At 41.2% G+C, this 25,209-nt stretch overlaps 2 protein-coding genes across 3 annotated transcripts in view; one reads left to right on the top strand and one right to left on the bottom strand.

Annotated features, from left to right (window-relative positions):
- Nucleotides 1-6,110: 6,110 nt before the first annotated feature.
- stk35 (serine/threonine kinase 35) lies at nucleotides 6,111-20,264 on the bottom strand. 2 transcript variants are annotated; one of them, XM_089003453.1, is made up of 4 exons: nucleotides 19,520-20,264; nucleotides 17,380-18,197; nucleotides 7,870-7,968; nucleotides 6,111-7,783 (listed from the first exon to the last, which is right to left on the bottom strand). In XM_089003453.1, exons 1-2 carry the CDS (start codon nucleotides 20,073-20,075, stop codon nucleotides 17,455-17,457), a joined length of 1,299 nt encoding a protein of 432 aa, XP_088859579.1. In that variant the 5' UTR covers nucleotides 20,076-20,264; the 3' UTR covers nucleotides 6,111-7,783; nucleotides 7,870-7,968; nucleotides 17,380-17,454. The 2 variants fall into 2 exon arrangements, with proteins under 2 accessions (XP_088859579.1, XP_088859571.1); XM_089003445.1 differs by having other exon boundaries at nucleotides 6,119-7,968.
- A 190-nt stretch (nucleotides 20,265-20,454) lies between these two features.
- pdyn (prodynorphin) overlaps nucleotides 20,455-25,209 on the top strand; it is a 36,792-nt gene continuing 32,037 nt past the window's right edge. Inside the window, exon 1 of the mRNA XM_089003487.1 lies at nucleotides 20,455-20,635. The gene's annotated coding sequence lies outside the window, so the exon portion shown is untranslated. The remainder of the gene's footprint in view (nucleotides 20,636-25,209) is intronic.

Genomic DNA, 25,209 nt, shown 5'->3' on the forward strand with positions numbered 1-25,209 from the left:
GAAGTTATCAAAGAGATTCACTTTTGCATTGGCTTTAACTGCAGTTCTTCCTTGATTTTCCTTTTCACTTGAGTTATCCAGATTATAGATAATATTTATGAGGTGGAAAAGTTCACATTTTTTTAAATTATTGGTAAAAAAAAAATAGTATTAGGAAAAGAGTCAGTTCAACAAAGGTGTGCACTTTCATATACTTTCATATATCAACTCTAAAGTCTTATACAAAATGTTTGCCTTGACTGCTTTTTTAAGGACATCTATTTCACATGAATGGACAAGAAAAAATGGAGGAGATAGGAATGCTTCACCCAGCGTACACAAGAAAATAACCATGGCTCTGCTGAAGAAATATGAGATATTTAATCTTACATACAGTACATGACATCTTTTATGACAGGGGTCACCAACAAAGACCACAATAGCCCACAGCCCTGTTCCCCAAAAAACACCACATCTGGGAATGGATTAAATGCGATTTTCTCAGAATGTCATACAAGTTATTATTTGAAAATGTAAACTATGGAGATTTATAGAAAATAAAGTATTTCATATTCTCAAATCAACTTTATTCATTGCAGCATGTACACAACTGCAGAAAATGAATGGATGGATTGATGGATGGACGGACGGACGGACGGACGGATGGACGGACGGACGGACGGATGGACGGACGGACGGACGGACGGACGGATGGATGGATGGATGGATGGATGGACATCCATCACAGGCACCACAAATAGTGTGAATCCCAAGGACGCAGACACCATCAAGGGCGTCAGTCAGTCAAATGTCCGATGTTACAGATATCACTTTGTCATTCAAATCCGATATGCCCACATTGTTAAGCGCATAATAGATTAAACATCTTGAAATGTGCTTCTGTAATCAGAGTTCTGTCACTCATAAAATTGGATGTCTCATTTCATCATCTGAGCTGCATTCATCTTGCCACAGCCTTTTGATGAATTACATCTTCTTATCAGATGTTTTCAAATGTCCATATCATGTCCGAAGGAGAGGCTGGTGAGGCTCTGCTTCTGGTGGTTTTGCAATCAAGAGTGCCAGACGTGGCGGAGGACGTCATCTTATCAAGGTGCCCTCCTCTTTGCGGAGTCACAGAAGTATAAACCAGTGGTTCCCAACCTAAGTATGATCGAACCTTAAAGGACAACCGACGCCTCCGGACAAGTTGTGTCCATAATTTGTAAAATCACTTCAAATGACTTCTACTAAGCGTATTTTACAAAGATTCCACCGCATATAGCTATATTTTACATTTTAAGGCTCGCACTGAATATTCAGGAAGTCTTGTTTTCGAGTTGATGACGATCCCCACGAGACGTCACGTTTGGAACACCCCTGACTGAGAAAGCGACACACAATGCATTTTGCGGTACTTTGTTTGGTCTGAAAACTTCGTCTTGATCCGTGTTGATGGCGAAATTAGAAGGAAAACACATAAATAACGGGATGGTGAATCGTGTCTTGCACCAAGACAACTATTTGATATTCGCTGACACAAATTCCCAGCAGACAAATCAGCCCATTTCCAATGGAGCTTGGGCGCCATCTTCTGCATTTTCTGGGTGCTACATTGCTGTCATTGACAGCTCGAATTCATATGGGAGGACTCCTTTAAACGGTTGCAAACGTTTATGCTTTCCTCTTCAGAAATATTTGAATCATATTCATAACTGGATGAGTAATAAGAAAGCATCTTCTCCGAATCTGAAGCCATTGTTTTGATTTTCGAGCAAGGCAAGACGTCTTGGCATGACGTCACGAACTGGGGGCGGGACCTTCTGAAACTGGCCATTTCCGGGTTCATTTTGAAGTAGTTTTTGGACAGTTTAAGTCATTTTTATTGGTGTTTTTCATTTGACTAAAACTATCCGCCTGCGTGTTTTGGGTATTTTAGATCCTATAAAACGCTTTTCTGATGTCAGTTAGGAAACAAAAAAAAATGGTGTCTGTTGTCCTTTAAGGGTTCAGTGAATCGGTCCCAGGGGTTCGATGGAACCTCTGCTTTGGAGGTTAAGACACACCCGACTCAACATGTTAATTAGTTATTGGATTGGATTGGATTGGATATGCCTTTATTAGTCTCACAGTGGAGAAATTTACATTTCACAGCAGCAAAGTGATGAAAGGAATGAAAGTAGAAAAACGAAATACATGAGCTGCTGGAAAGGCAGCCACTCTCGCGGCGCCGTCTTGAAGTCAAAAGAACAAAAAAAAAACTAAATAACAAATAATATGACAGCATAGAGACAATATGACAAAACAAAGACACAGAGCGACATTCATTCTTCAGGACTTGCTGTACCCTCTTTGTGATGACATGAAACAGTTCTAGATGAAAGAGGAGAGGATCAAAGCGTCTTTCCACCAGTGGATCAGGGACATCATGGTGGAATGTGCATGTCAACTACAAGCTAAATGTTGAAAGCAAACATGCAGCTGTAGCATCCATTGACGAAAAGAGATTGTCTCACATCTCCTGTTCCACATAAATCTGCTTCAATTCCAAGCCGCAACAGTTCCACATACGCATCGGCGCTCTGCGCTGACGCTCCTTTCTTCTTATTGCGGGTTCCTCAAGCCATGCATCCATCCAGCCGCAGACCGTCCAACGGCACTGACCTTTCCGCTAAACAAAGCGCGGGCTGTGAAGATGCTGCCCATTACAGGCGCAAAAAAGCACAATGGCCCCTTTGGTGTCCAGCGATGACAGTCGAATGGCTCCGACATTCCTCCCTTTCAAAAACAGTACTGGCATATTCATGCTGCCGAAAAGGCGCAACCGCTCAGCACAGTCTCCTCCTTGATGAATGTCGTGGTCAAAAATGCTGAAAAACAATCTGTATCCGTTCCACACGATGCACAACAACACAAAGTGACAAAAGAAAACACAAAACAAGACAAAAACAACCAAAAAAAGCAAGGCTCATGAGAGCACTTGCTGAGGCTGCCTACTCGGGCGCCATCTTGGACTTCTTTTTATTGTCACGTTTCGGTTTGCGACCAACGGTTGGCACTGTTGGGCCCCACCCGCAGCTGCACAAGTGTTGGTCGTTTTAATCAGTGGCAGTTAAAAGGTCTCCTGGCACGACCATTCAGTGTTGGGTCATTGTTTGTTTAATGCTGTCAGGTTTGTTTCATCTTGTCTGGTTTGCGTTGTTTTTAGTCATTGTTTTGTTTGCTACTTTGGACCTTTTTGTTCTAATGACTTTATTGTTTGAGATTTTGTTCCCGCCGACTTTATTTAATACAATTTGTCAAATACACCCTGCTCTGCCCCTGTCTGCATTTTTAGGGTCCACCACCACCACCTTGCAAATCGTGACAGTTATGACACACCTGCATCAGATGATCACATTATAATAATAATTCTAATAATAATAATACATTTAATTTACAAGCGCCTTTCAGAACACCCAAGGACACTTTACAATTACATTGCATCATTTGTACAATCAGTGCTGTGGGAAAGTTTTTTTTTACTAACATGCTAACAAGGTCCAGCAAAAAAACAAACAAAAAAAACGGACAATATCTACAAAATGAATTCCACGGAATGTCATGGGACTGATCGTCCTATTTGAAGGATTTGTTACACAAAGTGAGAAACTAGTCTCGCACCGGCAAACTGAACAAATAAACGTGCATATGACTGGTTAGGTATGGTACCTCCAACAAGGTTAGGACCCACTGGTATAAACCATCGGGAGACATGCAGCAACGCGACACCCGGTTTGGCATCGATCCAGTCAGTGTTTGTTATAAGCAGTATCATTCAAATAATGGATTTCTTGAGCAACGCAGAGGAGTCATCAATCGTTGTGGTGTTGTGTATTGATCTCAAATGTAAAAAAGTCCAGTGAGGTTTTATGGTCTTCGTCCACCTTTGCTTCTTCGTACTCTGAAGGGTTTCAAGAAAGGCTTAGCATCACTGATTTAAGTGCTGTTCCACCATTCCAAATAAAATACTTGGTTGGACTGATCAGACATGAGATTTTTGGATCACAACATTCATTTGAATCGAATCATTTCAAAAGACAGACACTCATTTTAGTTTGTGTGATCTATCCCTCGGTGGAATAGAAATGCAGAGGCTGCACTGGGAACTGTTCGTGCGTGGCAGAGATTAGCTACGTGCTAAATCAAAAGGTCTCACCATCTCTCCAGACGGATCTAAAATATCGTTTCAATTGCTCAGAGATGAAGGTTAATGTGTGGTGGATTCAGGGAGGAAGGCATCGTTATCTTTCATTTTGGCCTTGTTGATCTGCATATATGAAGGGTCCACTGTTTGAAATTGGTCAAAAGTATGGTGATGCTGATAGGTAGAAATTTTTTTTTTGAGCACATCAGGGTTTTCAAATATGTTTGTTTTTAAGATTGGCCTATTAAAAAAATCTGATTTGTTTAGATTAAGAAGCATAGCAAAAATATGAATAATATTGAGAAGATTACTTGAGAGTCTGACGAAAAAAAAACATTTAAAAAAAGTTTTACGACCCTAGAGAGGATTAAGTGTACTGGATTAAGTGTAAAGGCAATAAAAACAAAACAAAAAATGTTGACCAGAACATTTCAAACTGTTTTATATCCACTATGATGTAATGTGTCGCAATGGGTTGTCAGAAATAGTAGAATGCAAATCCCATTATTACGGACTCAAAAATGAGCAAAATATGGCTTGAATCTAACTTTCGCATTAGTAAGGGTCCTGTTACTTTAGTTGCATCCATCTCTCTCTGTCATATATATATATATATATATATATATATTTTTTTTTTCCTGAGACTATTAACGCAACAATGTAACAATTTTTTTTCTAACGTGGGTCTTCGTAAAATTCACAAATCTAACCTGATTATATTCTATCATATTGTTTATATATATATATATATATATATATATATATATATATATATATATATATATATATATATATATATAAAACAGATAACAATAATACAATAATAATAATAAAATAAAAACAGATAAGATAACAAAAGTAATAATAATAAAAACAACAACCCGGTAGGGGGCAGCACTGCTCCATCCAATAAACAGATTTTATGCCAACCTGTTCACAGCTGGCAGCCTGGGACATGATGTTCCAAGTGCATGCAGTGCAAACATCAAAGCTATTTTGAAAACAATATGATAGAATATAATCAGGTTAGATTTGTGAATTTTACGAAGACCCACGTTAGAAAAAAATTGTTACATTGTTGCGTTAATAGTCTCAGGAAAAAAATCATTCATTTCTTGAATTTCTACATATGAAGTTGTGAGGGAATTGTAATGCACGTTTCAAGGTGAAACAGTTTGCATACAGTTGCATACATATACTACATTAATTTAGAACATTGTTGCCCTGGGGCTAATACCTCCTGACCTGGGGTCCATGCTTGCTCATGGACCTAATTGAGAAGAGCTCAGACTGATAAACGTCACAATAGAGCTCACGATCTAGGACAGGTCACAATGACGCACTTTCTTCCCAGAGTATATTCTCACAGTGGATTAAAGTCTTGTGGATTAGAATTAGTCTCATCTATGTATACCGATGCTACCTTCAACGGCATGTTGGTGAATGGAAGAGGCCAGACCATACAGTGCGTGGAATTAGTTGTCCAGTACTCATTGGAGTAGCTCACCAGGCGTTTAACAAAAAGGCACCTCAGACAGTCTTCTGCTTGATGGTTTTTGGCAGCGTTTGAAGTTGCACCACTCGCAACTACAGTGAGACCTCAATTTACAAACTTAATTGGTTCCCAGACAGAGTGTGTAAGGCGAAAAGTGTGTATCTCAAAAAACAAATTCCCATAGGAAACCATTAAAATGGGAATAATCCGTTCCAGGGTTTCCATAAAATATACTTTTCAACTAAATAAGCCTTAAAACTACACACAACATACCTTATTTTCTCTATAATAAATGTACTATTGTATTGTAATGAAAGAAATACACTGCATTGTATCATAAAGTCACTTTATTTACATTTATGATGGTCATTTATGGCTTGATGGAATGGCGTTGGAGGTCGAAGGTCAAAGGGAATTGCTGTTTGGAAAGAGAGGCGCATTACATGAGGACTGTAATTAAAGAAATAAACTGTGCTGTAAAATAAAGTTTTATTTAGCTTTTTGATGGTCGTTGATGGCTTATGGAAGGAGAGTCACCTTCCATGAGGACTGTTTGTAACTTAACCTCTGGTGCTGTTCGGTCGTGTGCTTCCGCCGTGGTGGGTGTGTATTATGAAAATAGTGCTTATTATAAGGTTTAATTGTCATAAATTTGACGTTTGTAAGACGAAAAGTTTGTAAGATAAGGTGTTTGTAAGTTGAGGTCTCACTGTATTGCTGTCCAATTCATTACAAAGGTGTTGTAGTATTTTATAGGAATATAAAGTAGACTTTTAGTCAACTTGTCATTTTTATTTCAAGAAATGTCATCAGATACATTGACACGAAAACAAAAATCTGAAAAAATAGATATCTTACTGGCTCCTGTCAACTTCAGTAACAAAAACACGTGTTGACTGATGTACATCAAATAAACATACATCTCAGTAAACAGTAGGAAAAATTTATGGAGTTCAAAACGTATTTATTACACACAAAAATATGTCTTGTAATTTTTTCTCAGTGAAACATTTTGCATAGCGTGAAGTAGTTTGTGGAACAAGCCTGAATCTGGAATTCAAAGGAAAATGTCAACCTTTGACACTTGAGCACTGCATCAACCACAGCAAACTGAAAGCCTGGTGGCATAAGAGGTCCGTATTGAGGCTTACATTTCTCAGCCTTGCTGTATATCAATAAGAGTAATATTGTGAGTTTTTAGATTTTTTTTCAATAGAACCAAATTTAAATCTACATTTTTATGAAAAGACCAACGAGCTAATCTCAATTTTTTCCCCCAGTGGATTTGGAAGATTAAAATTTTGGATTAGACAAAAAGGGAGTTTTCGGAGTTTGGTGACATTGATTTTAAACAAGTCCATTTTAAAGCAATGGGGCGTGATCACCTAACAAATTGTGCGCGTGAGCCACATTTGAAAAATGGTTGGAAAAAAGAAAAACAAAATATCATACATTTACATTTCGTTTTAGAGATTGTCTTCACATTGGGTTCACTAACAATAACACCACCTCCTTAAAACGAGGCTATATCAGGTGAGCGTGATGAGGGCAAGAAATATGTTAGTGAGCGCTTAGGTCCAAGCCCAAACTCCACAAGAAAATGAGTCAAACACTTGCGTAGTCGTGAAGAAGTAGCCAAGAACCTGAGGATATTTCAAACCAAGTGATCGTTTAAAGGGAAAGCGTGGCTCTAAAGAGGTCGCTCCACACCACAAAAGGGGGAATACCTCAAATTTCATCACGAGTGCGGAATGACTGAAATGAAATGCTACATCATGCTTTGGTCATATACGCAATGAAGAATAAAGCTCCCTGTGTTTAGAAATTATTATTTATTTAAAAAGCCTCCGTACGCTAATCTACGCGCTCTTCCTTCCATTCAATCACCTGCCCTGTATCGCCCTTATACACACGTTGGATGGCCGAGTGAAGAAAACACACAAGTGTGACTACGTTTTTCAGTGTTGCAAGACCCTGTTTAAGGCACAATGTTGGGAAACTGATAGCAACACCCGTTCAGAGGAAAGAAGCCACCGCAGAACAAAGGTCATCTCATAAAAGGTAGGTTAGGTTGCCTGTGCTACTGCACGATACATCGCCGTGGAAAAGAAAACAAACGAGGCCTGGAAGGAGGAAAACAACAGCGACATATAGGTGGTGGTGCTGGAAGAAAATTGATTGCATACTGGTGCCAACTGAAGAAACTGACCACATTAGTCCAAAATGAACATGTTGTGTTCTTCACAGTCCCGTTTTGGTGGATTCCCTTTTTCTGTCAAGGAGTCCCCATCCATGTGGTAAACAAAATCTGCAGACAGAGAAGAGGAAAAATGTCCAAATTGTTCATTGATTACATTGTGGTAACTTGAGTAATGAAATCAGTTTGTTCAGCGAGCCTATTTGTAAAAAATGATCTCTTCACACCTGCCCTCCAGCAATAATGACCTATTAGCCTTAGTCAAACAATGAGTCATTGATGCTCTCAAGGCACTCATTTGTTGACAAACCAGTTCTGAAGATTTCACTGACTCATCGGAGAGGTGACAGATAATGGGGAGAACCAGGTCACTTTTCAAAAAAAAAATATTTTTCAGTCATGGTTTATAAATGAATTCGAATGTTTTTTTGACTGGGGAGTATTGACAGCTGACCATGAACCATCATTTTTGAGGTCTGATTCATCCATTTTTGCCACTACACATATCCTGTAATGTGCCTATCCCAATTTACTTGAGATGAAAAGTGAGCTACTGCTCGCCAGTCAGTCACAGGGCATACACACAGGTGAGCATTGTCAGAACGGTGGCCCAGTGGTTAACGCGTCAACCTCACAGTGCAGAGGGTTCAAATCTTGGATGGAGTTTGCATCTTTCCCCCGGGCCTGTGTGGGTTTTCTCCGGGTACTCCATTTTCCTCCCACACTCCAAGAACATGCATGGCAGACTGGTTAAACACACTAAATTGGTGTGAATGTGAGCGCAAACAGTTATTCGGCTCTGAGCGCCTTGCAATTGGCCGGCAACCAGTTCACGGTGTCCTTCGCTTACTGTCTGAAGACATTTGGGATAGGTTCCGGCATCCCCAGCCACCCTCGTGAGGCCACCCTCGTGAGGATAAGAGTATTAGAACATTGATGAATTGTTTGATGGCTGCATGACAATAAAACATAATCCAAGATTTTTTTCCAAACTGTATAACCGATGATGTATTAATTTTTTAGGCAAATAGAACTCTTTTAGGTTGCATAACCCACAACAGCACATGGTATGAACGCAAGTGGGTCAGCTTAGCGGCGCGCACACACACATCTTCCTGATGATGGACTGTGCAGGGGAGATGGAAAGTGGTTACATCACAGCTGAGGTGGGGCCATTTTGATCCTGTAAAAACAATGCATCATTCACCAAGTTGGCTTAACCGTGCAAGTATAACTACAATACCTACTAGCACCATGTTGCCTCTTGTGGGACTGACTGTCTTGGCACAATGACAGACATCAATTGGTTAAAAGGCAGAAACTCAAACTTGTTGGGAAACCTTTTGCTGTGTGTGGGGTAGAGCATGCGTCACACCCAAAGAGCTATAAAGGGTTTTGAATGATGCATGATAAGTTCATTTTAGCAGTGGGTTTACAAGCAACTGTCAAAGGCCAGCACTTTAAAACCAGTGGCGAATGAAGTCAATTGCCAGCCATTTGTTGTTGCATAACCCAAAAGTCAACCCTATTCAAACAAGTGGGAACTGGTATTTTAGGGAAAGTGGAGGGGCTGGGTTCCTGTAGACACCGAGGCACTTTCAGTGATTACTTGATGGAGCGTTGAATTTTTACAAGCTTTGGGTGTATTTGTAGGCGTATGGCATGCAAAAAAACCATTTCTCATGGATGCCGTTGTCGTTTAATTATCTGTTATGTAAGTGGGAGTCTGGGCCTGAAGGCTCCTCTTGCTGCAAAGATCCTCGTCACATTTTTTGTTGTTGTTTTTAACAGCAGGTTGCTGGGGGTCAAATTTTGAAGGTATTTTTTGGTCTTGTATTATTGTGGCACTTTTTGACCTAATTCCTCCATGGAACTAAAAGTTTCGTCTCGAAAAGAAATTGCTTAATGGAGGATTAAAATTGGATTTTTATTTGGAATTGCGAACTTTGAACATTTTGATGTCAAAGCCATTCAAACGCCACATATCATACATAATCCTCCCATCTTGGTCTGCCTGACGCTCTGACACCCTGTGTCCACGGTCAAAGTGGCACAAGTGTGGCACTCTGAATAACCGACCTGCACGTCCTAACAACACCGAGTTTCTGAATAGTCAGCACAACACGCTGGGCGTGCATTATCAAAAATGTCCATCTTTGATACATACGATTAATACGGTTCTGGGTTACAAAATAACGATCGAAAAATCCAACCGGCCATTATGCCAAAACAATGACATTGTGATAGTAGTTCAATTTATTTATATATGTCATATGTTTTGGGTGTACCCCACATGCTGCCCGAGGACAAATGAGATAGGTAATTCTAAACTGATTCGAAAATGGATGGATGAATGTGAAGCATGCTGTCTTAGTGGCTAAATTGCAGGAGTACGATGATTGATATCACAAAATGATATCAGACACTACGATTGATTTTAATGTTTTTATGTGCACTTTTACTTGGACTCATTTTACTTGGCTATTTACTGCACGGCTATCATTGTCAAGCAGAATCTTTTCTCCATTGCGCCTTCGATGGAGGAAGGCGAAATATAATCAAAAGCTCACCCACAGAAAAACGTATCCTGTGACTGTAAAGTGACCTTGAGAGTTTTGAAAGGTGCTTATAAATGAAATGTATTTATTATTATTATTATTATAAATTCCCGTGACGCTTGACTATGCAAGCTAACTCAGGGTGATAGGCGTTGTACACCTTTGAACAGATGGTCAGTTAATCACAGGATATTACAGATGATTTTCAAATGACGAGCAATAAAAACAACTTTCCTTTGTGGTACGCACAATGACATAGTCAGTCGCAGCAATTTGGCCGAAGAGATTGATGGCAAGTGTTTGTTATTCTTCTGTTACTCTTCTCTTAATGGCAACTACAGAGATAAGTAATCAGTGAGGGAATATTCTAGATTTTGACACCCCCAAAACCTGTCAGTTCTTCCATATTAAATATAGAGACAATGAATGGCCAATTTTGAAGCCCAATATGGCGCCCGAGTACACAGCTGTCTGCAAGTGCTCTCGTGAGCCTGCCTTTTTGTTGTTTTTGTGTTATGTTACTTTGTGTTGTTATTGCGTCATGTAGACTTGATATGTATTGTTTTTCAGCATTTTTAGTTATGACATTCATCAAGAAGGAGACTGTTTGGTGGTTGCGACTTTTGGGCAGCACAAGTTTATCAGCACTGTTTTCGATTAGGTAGAATGTCTGTGCCATTTAATTCCCATTTCTGGACAGCTGCGGCAGCAGCTTGTTTTTTACTGCGTCTGTAATGGGCAGCATTTTTTGCTGTTGCACCGTCTGCGGCTGGATGAGCATAAAGGAGAGTTAGCGCAGAGTGCCGTTGCAAATGTGAAACTGGGAGTCACGGCTTGGAATTGAAGTGAATTATGTGGGGCAGGAGATGAGACCATCTCTTTACGTCAATGGACACTACAGCTTTGTATTTACTTTCGAAACTTAGCTTGTAGCAAATGTGCAGATTTCACCATGATGTCCCTGATCCACTAGTGAAAATGTCGCTTAGATCCTCTCCTCTTTCATCTAGAACTACTTCAGACAACAAAGAGGGGGCAAAAAGAGCTTAAGATTGAATGGGTATCTGTGTCTTTTGTGTTGTGTCATATTATTTGTTATTTTGTTTTTTGTTGTTTTGACTTCAAGATCCCGCCACAAGAGTGGCTGCCTTTCCAGCAGCTCCTATACTTTGTTTTTCTATTTATTATTTTTCCTTTGCCTCTCATAACTTAGCTGCTTTGAATTTGGAGTTTCTCCAATGTGAGACAAAGAAAGGTAATCTCATCTCAATTCAGAAATTACAGTCATTTTGTAAACGGTGACGTCAGCGCAAATGTCCACTTTCAAATGAGTTCATTAGATTTTTAGGTTATGTTTGGGAGACAATTCCTAGTCATTGGAAGAAAGCAGTCACACAGACACAGCAACATCTCAAACTCCTTGGAAATAATACCAACTTTAGAACTGTCAGCCACCAAGCGACTGCTTTCACAATTTTATTGTTGCATAACCGTCAGTGCAGTTTTCACACTTACTCCCCAAATCTTGTAAATGCAGTTGGGTTTTTATGAGGCATTTCTCAGTCTCTGTGTAACAACCTGTGTTCCAACTGTGAGCGCGATTACAAAACATATCGTTACGTGTATGTATCCTGCCTTCAAGCGGTTGTCAGAGCAACTTAATTTCCTGTGAGCCCCCCCCCCCCCCCCCCCAAAAAAAAAAGAAAACTTTAAATTTACATTTTTTGTCCTGTCCTGATTAAAATGCATCCTGCTTTGGGGTATGGCGACCAGATGGTGAAAGAATGCCCTCAAAAGGTGAAAGCTGCTTGTAAACAGGCATTCAAAACACCCGTACATACAAAAACATCTAAACTGAAGAGGACTAACTCTCTTCCCGCTGTCCGAGAAATGAAAGCGGATTCACAGGCAAGGATAAACAGGACTGGGCCGGGGGCTTAAATATGGCCCCGTCCCGGTTTGTAAAGAACCGCCATACTGTCCGCAGACAGTATGGGCACAAAATGTTCCAGACACATGCCTCGATAAGCTTTGGAATAATGAGCGACACGGTCACTGTCCGAGGAAGGAGGGGTGATGTGGGTCTGTCCCAAACAGAACAGAGGTAGATCTCATCAACATTGAATGTGGCTGACTTCAAAAGGATGTTCGAATGGCTATTTTCACTTGGCATAAAAAAATAATCACACAAAGGCATCAGCTACCGATAGAATATCCTGAGGCAAATGCGCAATCACAGTTAAAGCCATGTTTAAGATCTCTACAGCATATGAAATGAGATCAAGTCAAGGAGCGAAGTCAACTATTGTCAATTGAGGGTGTGTGTGTGATAATGACAACTATGCATACAATGGGTGCAAAATTAGCAGCATTTTGCCACTCAGATTTAATTCAATCATTTAAAGTAGGGTTTTGTTGTAATTTGCTGGGCTGGGATGTGTTTGTGGAATTGAGGGAGTGGACTGAGCTTCCATTTGTGCTCATGCAGAAAAACTGACCAATTATCATTTAACTCCCGGAAGTGGAATAGTAGGTATTGACATTCTGTATTTAGCATTAATTTGCCCCATTATTATAGTCAGTAAAGTATGGTGACCATGGCTTGAATTACAGTTTGCCAGTCAAATTTAGCATTTTGAGATTCGTCATAAAAAAACATGAATGGCAAAACTGAGAATGACTAGATTTTTTTTTTATTCCTGTAACTGAACAGTCCCAAAACGTTTTGCTTTGTTGGATGGACAGGCATTCTTTTATTAAGTGACCTAGGTTCTGATCCGTGAAGGGAAAAGCCAAAAGGAAAAGAAGTGACCTAGATTCTAACCGACTGAGGACAAAACTTGTTACTGTCTTCTAAATATGTTACATTCAATTTAGCTTAGCTAAAATACCATACAACTCAGTCAGAAATACTGAGTTTAAACTCAAAGGTATATTTGTTTCTTTGACATTGCTGGAAATAGTTTTATAGATGATAAAACACTGTTTGCCACTATTCACAATTTTTTTTATTAAATAAAAATGGCTAATTATAGAAGCAAAAAAAAATTTCTTTTGTGTGACATCTCTTTGGTCGTTTTGTTTAAATCTCATTAATGCGCTCTGTTGTTAGCTACACCCCGAGTAAACCTACATGTGCCATAAATACCACCGTGTAGAACAAAGATGTGACCTCCCGCCGTCAACGTTTACAGCCCTAATCCCTTCAGCGCTGACGACATGTTTGTGACGGAATGGTCCGTTGCATAACGCATGCTCAGAGTGCATCAGCAATCACACGAGGATTGGGGGATGAGAGGTGTTATGTCATGAGGTCTTTTACAACACGGGGTTCGTCGAGGTTCGTGGCAATGATCTGAGCGCTATCTGTCACACACGGTCAAGCTCGGCCTTTGATGGTGGTTTAAGATTCAACAAAATTCCTGGTGGTTTTGTCACTTCAATTTTCAAATCGAAACTAAATACGCATGCACTTTGTGAAAAGTGTGTATTTTTGCTGCACTTGCTGGCTACCATGGCGCTTTTCTACAGTCAGAAAACTTTTACCATGACACTGTCATGTCCTTCAACAAAAAACAAGATAAAGTTGACATTCAAAGTGAGCAAATACAGTGGAAATGCCAATATTGGATTCATCTCACGTTGTATGATTTGGAATTTAAATATCATGGTCATTAACATGAGCTCCCTTCTTACATCTATTACTCCCTGGTGCTTTCTACTATCTTTGTGTGACTGCTCTATGTCCATGTTAAGCAATTTGTTACGCTATATAAATCAATATGTATTGTATTGATGACTGTAATATTGCACAATCTGCGTTTGACAAGAAATGGCCACAAAAAGAAAAAAAATATATATATATATAATTTTTTTTTTAACAGAAAATACGGCTTTATGTATGCATGGCTTGAGGAGCCCGCAATGAGAAAAAAGGAGCGTATGTGGAACTGCCGTGGCTTGGAATTGAAGTGGATTTACGTGGGACTGCGGGTTTTGGGTAATTTAGATGCTATAAAACGGTTTTCTGATGTCAGTTAGGAAACAAAAAAGTGACGGCGGTTGTCCTTTAAGGGAGCAAGTAAATATCCACGTCAGACGAAAATAAAAAGGACTTACAAATTTTGACACACCACAGAGAAAATTGTTACCAAGCATACCGAATTTGAATGAATTAAAAAAACAAGTGAAGCACAGAAAACAGGACTCGTTACCTACCTACTTACCTAATCTAGGCCACACTAACAACTGACTGTCGGATTAGTTGCGTTTACAAGCATTTTCTTGTTTGGATTTAGTTGTCTAGGGCCAAATTACTTTACCCCTAATAGGTCTTCTATCTTCTTTTCCTTTCGGCTTTTCCCCTCAGGGGTCGCCACAGCGAATCAATGTCCTCCATCTATCCCGGTTTTGTGCTTCCTCTTCTCTCACACCAGCTACCTTCATGTCCTCTTTGACCACATCCATAAACCTCCTCTTTGGTCTTCCTCTCGGTCTCCTGCCTGGCAGTTCAAGGCTCAGCATCCTTCTCCCGATATAGTCACTCTCTCTCCTCTGGACATGTCCAAACCATCTCAGTCTGGCCTCTCTGACTTTCTCTGCAAAGCCTCTAATGTGAGTTGTCCATCTAATGTACTCATTCCTGATCCTATCCAACCTGGTCACTCCCAAAGAAAACCTCAACATCTTCAGCTCTGCTACCTCCAGCCCTGCTTCCTGTCTTTTCTTCAGCGGCACTGTCTCCAGTCCAAACATCATTGCTGGTCTCACCACTGTTTTATACACTTTTCCTTTCATCCTAGCTGAAACCCTTCTATCACACATCACACCTGACATTTTTCTCCAGCCGCTCGAGCCTGCCTGGACACGCTTCTTCACCTCTTTTCCACACTCTCCATTGCTCTGGACAGTTGACCCAAAGTACTTAAAATCCTCCACCTTCTTTGTCTCTTCTCCCCGTAGCATCACTCTTTCACTTGGATCCCTCTCATTCACACACATATATTCCTTCTTGCTGCGACTGATCTTCATTCCTCTCCTTTCCAGGGCATATCTCCACATCTCTCGTTTCTCCACCACCTGTTCCCTGTTCTCGCTACAGATCACAATGTCATCTGCAAACATCATGGTCCAAGGAGATTCTTGTCTAACATGGTCTGTCAGCCTGTCCATCACCATAGCAAATAAGAAGGGGCTCAGAGCTGACCCCTGCTGGAGTCCCACCTCCACCTTGAATTCCTCAGTCACACTAACAGCACACCTCACAACTGTCTTACAGTCATGATACATGTCTTGCACTGCTCTGACATACTTTTCCATCACTCCAGACTTCCTCATGCAATGCCACAGCTCTTCTCTGGGCACCCTGTCGTACGCTTTCTCCAGATCTACAAAGACACAATGCAATTCCTTCTGACCTTCTCTGTACTTCTCTATCAGCATTCTTAAAGCCAACACTGCATCTGTCGTACTCTTTTTTTGGCGTGATGCCATACTGCTGCTCACAAATGTTCACTTCTGCTCTTAGTCAAATTTCAACTACTCTTTCCCAGAGTTTCATTGTATGGCTCATCAACTTTATTCCTCTGAAGTTAGTACAATTCTGCACATCTCCTTTGTTCTTAAAAAATGGCACGAGTACATTTCGTCTCCATTCTTCAGGCATCTGTTCACCATCTAAGATCTTGTTGAATAACCCAGTCAGGAATACCACCGCCACCTCTCTGAGACACCTCCATACCTCGATTTGTAGATCATCAGGCCCGAGTGCCTTTCCCCCCTTCATCCTCTTCAGCGCCCTCCTCATTTCATCTTTGCTAATGTTTGCGATGTCTTGGTCCACAACAGTCACGTCTTCTACTTTGTTCCTTCTCATTTTCCTCATTCGTCAATTCTTCAAAGTACTCTTTCCATCTTGCCATCACACTAGTGGCACCTGTTAATACATTGCCATCTCTATCCTTAATCACCCGAACCTGCTGCAGGTCCATACCATCTTTGTCTCTCTGTCTCGCCAGCCTGTAAAGATCAGTCTCACCTTCCTTGCTGTCCAGCCGAGCATACAAGTCATCATGTTTGGCCTTTGCCACCTTTACTTTAACTGTGCGCTGCATCTCCTTTTACTGCTGTCTACTCTCGTCCATCCTCTCAGTGTCCCACTTCTTCTTTGCTAACCTCTTTCTCTGTATACACTCCTGCACCTCCCCATTCCACCACCTCCTCCTCCTCCTCCTTATCTACCTTTCTTCCATTCGATACACCAAGTACTTTCCGACCTGTGTCTCTGATTATGTTCGCTGTAGTTTGCCAGTCATCTGGAAGGACCTCTTGCCCACCCAGTGCTTGTCCTACCTCCTTCCTAAATGTCATGCAACACTCTTCCTTTTTCAACTTCCATCATTTTGTCCTCACTTCAGCCTTTGGTTTCTTCATCTTCCTCACTGCCAGCGTCATCCTACATACCACCAACCTATGCTGTCTGGCTACACTCTCACCAATCACTACTTTGCAGTCACTGATTTCCTTTAGATAGCGCCGTTGACACAAAATGTAGTCTGTGTATTTCTGCTTCCACCCTATGTACCTGTCTCTTCTGAAAGAAAGTATTCATAACAGCCATTTCGATTCTCTTAGCAAAGTCAACTACCATCTGTCCTTCAGCGTTCCTCATTTGGAGTCCAAACCTGCCCATCACCTCCTCATCATCTTTGTTTCCTGCGCCAACATGTCCATTGAAGTCTCCACCAATTACAACCCTCTCACTTCTCGGGATGTTCTGTATGACTTCATCAAAGTCCAACCAAAATTTCTCCTTCTCCGCCAGCTCACATCCTACTTGTGGGGCATACCCACAAACAACATTGAACATCACGCCTTCACTTTACCCCTAATAGGTAACAGGCATAAAATGACAATATCTGATTGTAAAACAAAACAAACTAAGATTAGGAAGAGAGATTGTTACCTGGGAAATGAAGAGGTATTTTTTTTTGACTGGTTGGAGTGGGAAAAAGGGGGAAGGGTCAAGTAGTTGAGGCACTCAGGCGGCACACGTGACCCGGTCCATCAGCACCTCCAGCTGACAGGCGTCGGGTCGCTCCTGAGGGTTGAACGCAAGCATTTCCTGGAGGAGTTTCTTCACCTCTTCTGACATGGAGCTTCTGGCCTTCTGAGGAATGTGGAGAACCATCTTGGGGTTTTCCAACAAGGCCTCGCCGACAGGCACAATCTCAGAGCCTTGTCGTACGTAGGTGCCCAGCAGCTCCCGTTTGGACTCGGCGTCAATGAAAGTGATCCGCTCGATCATTGCCCAGATGATGATGCCCAAGGCAAAGATATCCGCCTTAGCCGTATAGTGCCCCTCCCACACCTCAGGGGCCATATAGAAGTCTGACCCGCACGCAGAGGACAGCCATAACTTGTTGAGGTTGACAATGTTGTTCTGGTTGCTCGCCCCACTGCCAACATCAGCAGCGGGCAACTCTTCAGCATTCTTAACATTGACGGTCATGCAAACTTTACTCAAACCAAAGTCAGCTACTTTAAGAACCGGTGCACCGGATTTCTGTGTGATTAAAATGTTATCTGGCTTCAGGTCCCTGTGAACAATGTTGTTCCGGTGCAGGAATGCCACAGCACTTGTCAACTGCAGCATAAAACTCCTGTTGGTCTGGGGGTCCGGTCGACGAGACAGGATATACTGATTGAGGTCACCACCTTCACAAAACTCCATGACAAACCAGAGGTAACACGGTTCTGACGGCTGACCTATTATCCGTTCCCCTGCATAGGCAGAAAAAGACAAACAATACATGCAGTCAGTCAAGAGTTGTGTTTACTACCATACAAACATAGCACAAAACCCAACGTGTGCATGGTGTTGTGGGACTACGTTGAATTTCAACCAACTAGGCAATTCAGAAGGACCCAAATGAACATTTTCAAGAAATGTTTAAAGTTGAATGTCCCAAACAAGGTACATGTTGGATTTCAACAAAATTAATTCTGCTAAAACTATGACTTTAAAGCTTCAAAATGTATCTCTGTGTGTATTTATTTAAATATGTTTTAATATTTTCAAAACTAGACAGCTCACTAACAATTCATTTGACTATGTGATTTCACAGTGGATGGGTACACTCCACAAACCAAACAATTTATATACAAGTTATTAAAAAGAAGCATTTCCACAATTTGAACTATTCTTTTACTTCTCTGTATTCTACAGTAGTCAACCTTTCTTTTCAACGTGCATGACAGGTGTGAGTGTTGAATTTTAGCAGCAGTAACAAACTGTAACTGACTCAACACAGGGTACAGCAAGTCCTGAAGAATGAATGTCTCTCTGTGTCTTTGTTTTGTCATAGTGTCTCTATGCTGTCATATTATTTGTTATTTAGTTTTTTTGTTCTTTTGACTTCAAGACGGCGCCGCGAGAGTGGCTGCCTTTCCAGCAGCTCATGTATTTCGTTTTTCTACTTTCATTCCTTTCATCACTTTGCTGCTGTGAAATGTAAATTTCTCCACTGTGAGACTAATAAAGGCATATCCAATCCAATCCAATCCAATCCACCTTCAGTCACTACAATGTGACCCAACTCCATTTTGTCTTGATGGCTCCAAAGAAGGCACACATGGAATAAATTTGGCATTCTTACATAAGAGACAAGTTACCAAAGGCAAAGCAAACATCTATAGAGATTTTAGAGTGCTGAGGCAGGACAAAAGCACACAATGAGAAGTAGGTCAAACCCGATAACATAAAACATATCACATACAATAAATTATTAAAATTTGATCCGAGTATGACACGTCAAATAAGTGTGCGGTGTTCAGTGGTTTCTTATTTTTGTGGTTGGCATGGTGTATACATACATACTTGACATGCATAGATGAGAAATAATGCTTGAAAAACAGCAACTCTTCCTAATGCAATGTGTAAAAACACGTTTGACTGAGAACAATGCATTTATGTTATGATTACTTTCGTTTGAACCTGGGAGCAAAATACAGGGTAATAACTTTACTTCTGTTATTCGTTCGAAATGTCGTTTTTAGGGGTGTCTCCATAGTAAAAAATCGAGAAATGCCAGTGATCCGTGTACCTTTCAATGAGGTCTCCACAAGCCTGAGGTATTGTTTGGACCTCTTGTTGCCATGGCTCATCTTCTGGGCCAGGCTATTCCTCTGCAGAACACACTCCTCCAGTTGCACAACATTCTGGTGTCGGTTGTCCAGGCTTGTCAAGGCCCAGAACTCAGCCAAAGCCAACTCCACGTTTTCCGGGGCATCGCACTGGAGCCGTTTCACGGCCAGCCTGGCGCCAGTTTTTCGGGCTATGGCCTCGTAAACCACACCGTAGCTACCCCGGCCCACCTCCCGGATGAGAGTGTATCTCGGTGGCACCGACAGAGGCACAGACACGGCAGGCTCTGGCCGAACCGTCCGGAGGAAGCTAGCGGAGAAGCCGTCGTCGTCCTCTTCCCCCATGGGCTCCCGGTATTTGTTATTGTCCTCCACCGTGAGGGAGCGGAGGACTTTAGTCGGCTCTCGTTTGGGCTTCCCGGCCACATTTCGCTTGCAATTGCCGCGGCCGCTTACCTTTCTCTTCTTTTTTCCGTCGCAAACATCCATGATTGAAATTTTAGGTGAAATTTGCATGAATGGTGGGCGTGTTTACATTTCATTACTTTAACTCCAAACTCATCAAAATTGTCGCCTTGACTCCCGTCTCGTAATTCTCCTGTAAATTAACGTAGCAAAATAAGCGTTGTACCATTGGTGGACCAAGTGTGGAAGTAAATTGGCTTCAAAAAACAAAATGTTCCAACAAGCATCGGACAAGGGGCGTGGTTTCCGCTTACGTATCACTAAAGACTGAAGTTGGTTGGTTGACAGTCCAAACATAGTCGCTGTGATTCCGTCGGTTCAAAGCACACAAACAACTGATTTGATTTATAAATATATCCCCTTAGAGCATATTAGACGCCTTTGTTTAGTACAAGTGGTATCAAGTTTTCCGAAAAGATATTAACTTATGATTGACACACACTCCACCGCCGTCCTTGCTTTCACTTTTGTCCATGCTGCTTCACGGCCGCGTGGGACAACACGAGCGTAGGGCAGCACGTGCGAAACGGAATGAGGATCCCGCCCCCCAAAGCATTGCATAGGTCGGTACAACACGGCCGAGCGGTGCGAAGTAACAAATAGTGTACACTGTAAGTAAAAACACTGAATTACTACATATCTGTGCATATATTTACCTCCAGATATTTCAGTACATATTGAAATGTCTGGTGCTTGTTATTTGCGTGTTTTTGAGGGCTGGGCTATTTGAAAGACGATGATGTCACAGAAAGGGTGACGAGCCAAATGAAAGAGAATGGATGGTGTTCCCCCCTCTCTTTTTTGTCAATTTCACTATGTTGTGCAGACTCAATGAAATGTAAAAACCCCTGGCACTCCCCCAATGGTTTGTATAATGATTATCTGTCAGGAACTCTTATTTCCTGTGCGATCAGGTACTGTCTCTTACGCGATTATGTCACCTAATGTATGTTGCCAACTGTTTACAAAATGTTAAGTATGCAGAAAGATTTGTTGAGACACACCTCAAATTTACTTCTAGAAGCTCCACGAGCTATTCAAAACAATTCAGTGGTTTTGTTTACTTTTGTTGTGTTTTGTTTGCAGTGTTGTTTGATTGTTTGTTTGCATTTGAAAAAAAAAAAAAAGAAAGAAAGAAAGAAAGAAAGAAAGAAAGAAAGAAAGAAAGAAAGAAAGAAAGAAAGAAAGAAAGAAAGAAAGAAAGAAAGAAAGAAAGAAAGAAAGAAAGAAAGAAAGAAAGAAAGAAAGAAAGAAAGAAAGAAAGAAAGAAAGAAAGAAAGAAAGAAAGAAAGAAAGAAAGAAAGAAAGAAAGAAAGAAAGAAAGAAAGAAAGAAAGAAAGAAAGAAAGAAAGAAAGAAAGAAAGAAAGAAAGAAAGAAAGAAAGAAAGAAAGAAAGAAAGAAAGAAAGAAAGAAAGAAAGAAAGAAAGAAAGAAAGAAAGAAAGAAAGAAAGAAAGAAAGAAAGAAAGAAAGAAAGAAAGAAAGAAAGAAAGAAAGAAAGAAAGAAAGAAAGAAAGAAAGAAAGAAAGAAAGAAAGAAAGAAAGAAAGAAAGAAAGAAAGAAAGAAAGGAAATGGATGAACAGACAAGAGGGAAGTCCGCTCTGGATTTGGTGAGCATGGGCGCGAGTTAGGGCCATTAGCAACTCCTGTATGTGTGTGCTAATTGCTACCTTTGTTGATTAAAAAGCCTGATCGGCTTTGCCAGTGATTGTGGGCATTCTCTACTACGCTGAGTAGCATTCCTTACTATTTGTTTTTACTCTTCACCTTCAGATTTGAAAAGACGTATCGACAATCTACCACTTTGTCTAAAAAGTCAAAAGCGGTTTTTATTATAAGGAAATTCTTTGTTAGTGTTGAAGAGTTGATTTAGGTCTTGGGGTCGTTGGGGGAAGTTTCAAGTCCTGTTGGGAACTTCTGAGTTGCGTGAACCCTGGTGCATCTGGCTGCCGGCGCTTACCCGCCCAAAAAAAACTTAGCCTGTAACTATAAAGTGTCCTTGAGAGTTTTGAAAGGCGCCTATAAATGAAATATATTTTATTCTAATTATTAAAAAAATACATAAATTGGCAACTCATCAGAGAAATGGTACCTTGTTTGCTGGGTACTGTTGATGTACCCTTAAAGGACAACCGACATCACTTTTTTGTTTTTTAACTGACACCAGAAAAACGTTTTATAGCATCTAAAATACCCAAAACGCGCAGTATGATATTTTTAATCAAATGCAAAACACCAATAAAAATGACTTAAAGTGTCCAAAATCTGCAAAAAAATTGAGCTGTGAAATGGGCATTTTCAGAAATTCCCGCCCTCAGTTCGTGACGTCACGCCAAGACGTCTTGCATTGCTGGAGAATAAAATCAATGGCTTCAGATTCGGATAATATGCTTTCTTGTTACAAATCCAGTTATGAATTTGATTCAAATAGTTCTGAAGAGGAAACAATACATGTTTGCAATCGATTAAAGAATTTATTCCGTGTCATTTTGAGGCAAACGGGCAGGGGGGATGTCTCACCCAAAAAGAGGCAATAAAATGGCCACCGAGCTGTGAGGAATTAAGCAGCCCGTTTCCACATGCTGATATATTCGTTTCATGGAGCTTGGACTCCCTCTGCTGGCGGCTTTTGTATGTAACACACGGTTTAAAAAAAAAACAGTACAGCAACATACATTGACGTGATGGAAAGACGCTACGATGCGTCTTTTTTACGGTGAGGAGGCGGTCCTTTTCTGACATCACGTAAGTATTCGTCACCAACTCAAAAACAAGACTTCCTGAATGTTCAGAGCGAGTCTTAAAATGTAAAATATAGCTATATGCGGTGAAATCTTATTAAAATACGCCCAGTAGAAGTCATTTGAAGCCATTTTACAAATTATGGACACAACTTGTCCGGAGACGTCGGTTGTCCTTTAATCCCACATCCCCAGATCAAATGGTGACACACCATGTACAATTTTCGCTCTTTATGGACAATCGATGAAAAGGTTTCTTCAGCCGTAATCTGTACACCTGTACAAGGTGTACAGGTGTATATATATATAGCATCTAAAATACCCAAAACACACAGTATGATATTTTTATTCAAATGCAAAACACCAATAAAAATGACTTAATGTCACATCTCGTCGCCGTCCTGGGCGCGCCCCGCCCCTCCTGTCACCTCCTCCGCTGCTCCCGGGGAGACGGCCCCTCCCATCATCACGCACCTGGGTCCCCACAGCTGATTGTCATTCCCTTGATTGTGCCTTCTGACTATATCTACCGATCGCGCTAGACAGTCGCCGTCGGAGTATTCTGAAAGCCACCCTGTTACTTCCGTGCCGTCAGATCAGCTGTCACCGATCTCCCTCACTCACCTCATCCTGCTGTCATTTTTTCATGCGTGCCTCAGTAAAGACTTTTGTATACGAGTATCTGTCTCGCCGTGTATTTTGGATCCACACTCCCCGCTTTCCTTTCGTCACTCGAGCCCAGCCCTCGAGCCTCAAGTGACGTGACACTTAAAATGTCCAAAATCTGCAAAAAATTGAGCTGCGAATTGGGCATTTTCAGAAATTGTCACGCCAAGACGTCTTGCATTGCTGGAGAATCAAAACTATGGCTTCAGATTCGGAGAATATGCTTTCTTGTTACACATCAGTTATGAATATGATTCAAATAGTTCTGAAGAAGAAAGCATACATGTTTGCAATCGATTAAAGAAATTATTCCGTGTTATTTTGAGGCGTCAGGGGTGGGAAATGTCGCACCCAAGGGAGGCAGAAAATGGCGACAAAGCAGTGTAGGGAATTAGTCAGCCCGTTTCCACAGGCTGATAAATTCCTTCCATGGAGCTTGGTCGCCCTCTTCTGGCTCTCCTCTTTTTGGTGCAACACAAGGTTTTCAGACCAAACTGTCACATCTCGTCGCCGCCCTGGGCGCGCCCCGCCCCTCCTGTCACCTCCTCCGCTGCTCCCTGGAGACGGCCCCTCCCATCATCACTCACCTGGGTTCCCACAGCTGTTTGTCATTCCCTTGATTGTGCCTTCTGACTATATTTGCCGATCGCACACTACCGTCTCCGTCGGAGTATTCTGAAAGCCACCATTGCTACTACCGTGCCGTCAGGTCTGCCTTTATCGATCAGTATCACTTACCTCATCCTGCTGTTATCTTTGCATGCGTGTCTCAGTAAAGACTTTTGTTCATGAGTATCTGTCTCGCCGTATATTTTGGATCCTACCTCCCCGCTTTCCTTCGTCACTCGAGCCCTGCCCTCGAGCCTCAAGTAACGTGACACAAACAAGTACAGCAAAATACATTGACGTGATGGAAGGACTGCTACAATGTGTCTTTTTTTTTTCGGTCAGGGGCGTTCCTTCAGTGACGTCACGTACGGACTGGCCACCAACTCAAAAACAAGACTTCCTGAATATTCAGCGCAAGTCTTAAAACGTAAAATATAGCTATATGCGATGGAATGTTTGTAAAATACGCTCAGTAGAAGTCATTTGAAGCCATTTTACAAATTATGGACACAACTTGTGCGGAGACATTGGTTGTCCTTTAAGTGCTTGTTTGTGAGCTTGAACACATTTTTCTTTAATCAATATTCATTACTGAGAATATTTGTTCACAAAGGTAGGTTGTTCCAAACATGCACAAAACTTTAGCAGCCAGGGCTGTTCATTTGGGGTAACCTGGTAGTAGATACAGATCAAATTTTCCAGCCCTCCGGAGGCAAATTTGCCCTTCAAATCTGCATCACATTGCAAATCAATTATTTCTAGCTGGATTTCGACCGCTAGATAATGACATTTTGGCGAATGTGGGTGTTCAAACCGCGGTTGAAAAAAAAAAAAACAATGCTGTTTTCTTCTATGTTGATCGAAACAGCACCAATCTTTGCATTGCATCTAATTAAAAATATGAATTCCATGTCGTCTGTGCATTTTTTCTCACTTTTAAATTATCCTGCGGGCCTGATCAAACCTCCTTGGGGGCAGGATCCGGCCCACAGGCCGTATGTTTGACACCCCTGCTCTAGAGGTTCATGATCAGAACACATAAAAATCCGAAAGAAAAAAAGAAAACATACTGAGGAAATCGTGTTTTATTTTATGCTCTTGAGGTCAACACTCAGGTACACTTCCACAAACTTTCTTACCAGTCTCTGAATGTTTACCAGAAACGTGTG

This window comes from Hippocampus bargibanti, linkage group LG01 (genome assembly GCF_051943395.1).
Source record: "Hippocampus bargibanti isolate YZ-2025 linkage group LG01, ASM5194339v1, whole genome shotgun sequence".
NCBI lineage: Eukaryota > Metazoa > Chordata > Actinopteri > Syngnathiformes > Syngnathidae > Hippocampus > Hippocampus bargibanti.

Bases quoted from the DNA above. Each gene is read 5' to 3' on its own strand.
- stk35 (XM_089003453.1), bottom strand. From the start codon at position 20,075: ATGCAAATTTCACCTAAAATTTCAATCATGGATGTTTGCGACGGAAAA. The intron at 18,198-19,519 runs GTACACGGATCA...CTGCCTATGCAG, and splicing joins TGTGGAGACCTCATTGAAAG to GGGAACGGATAATAGGTCAG.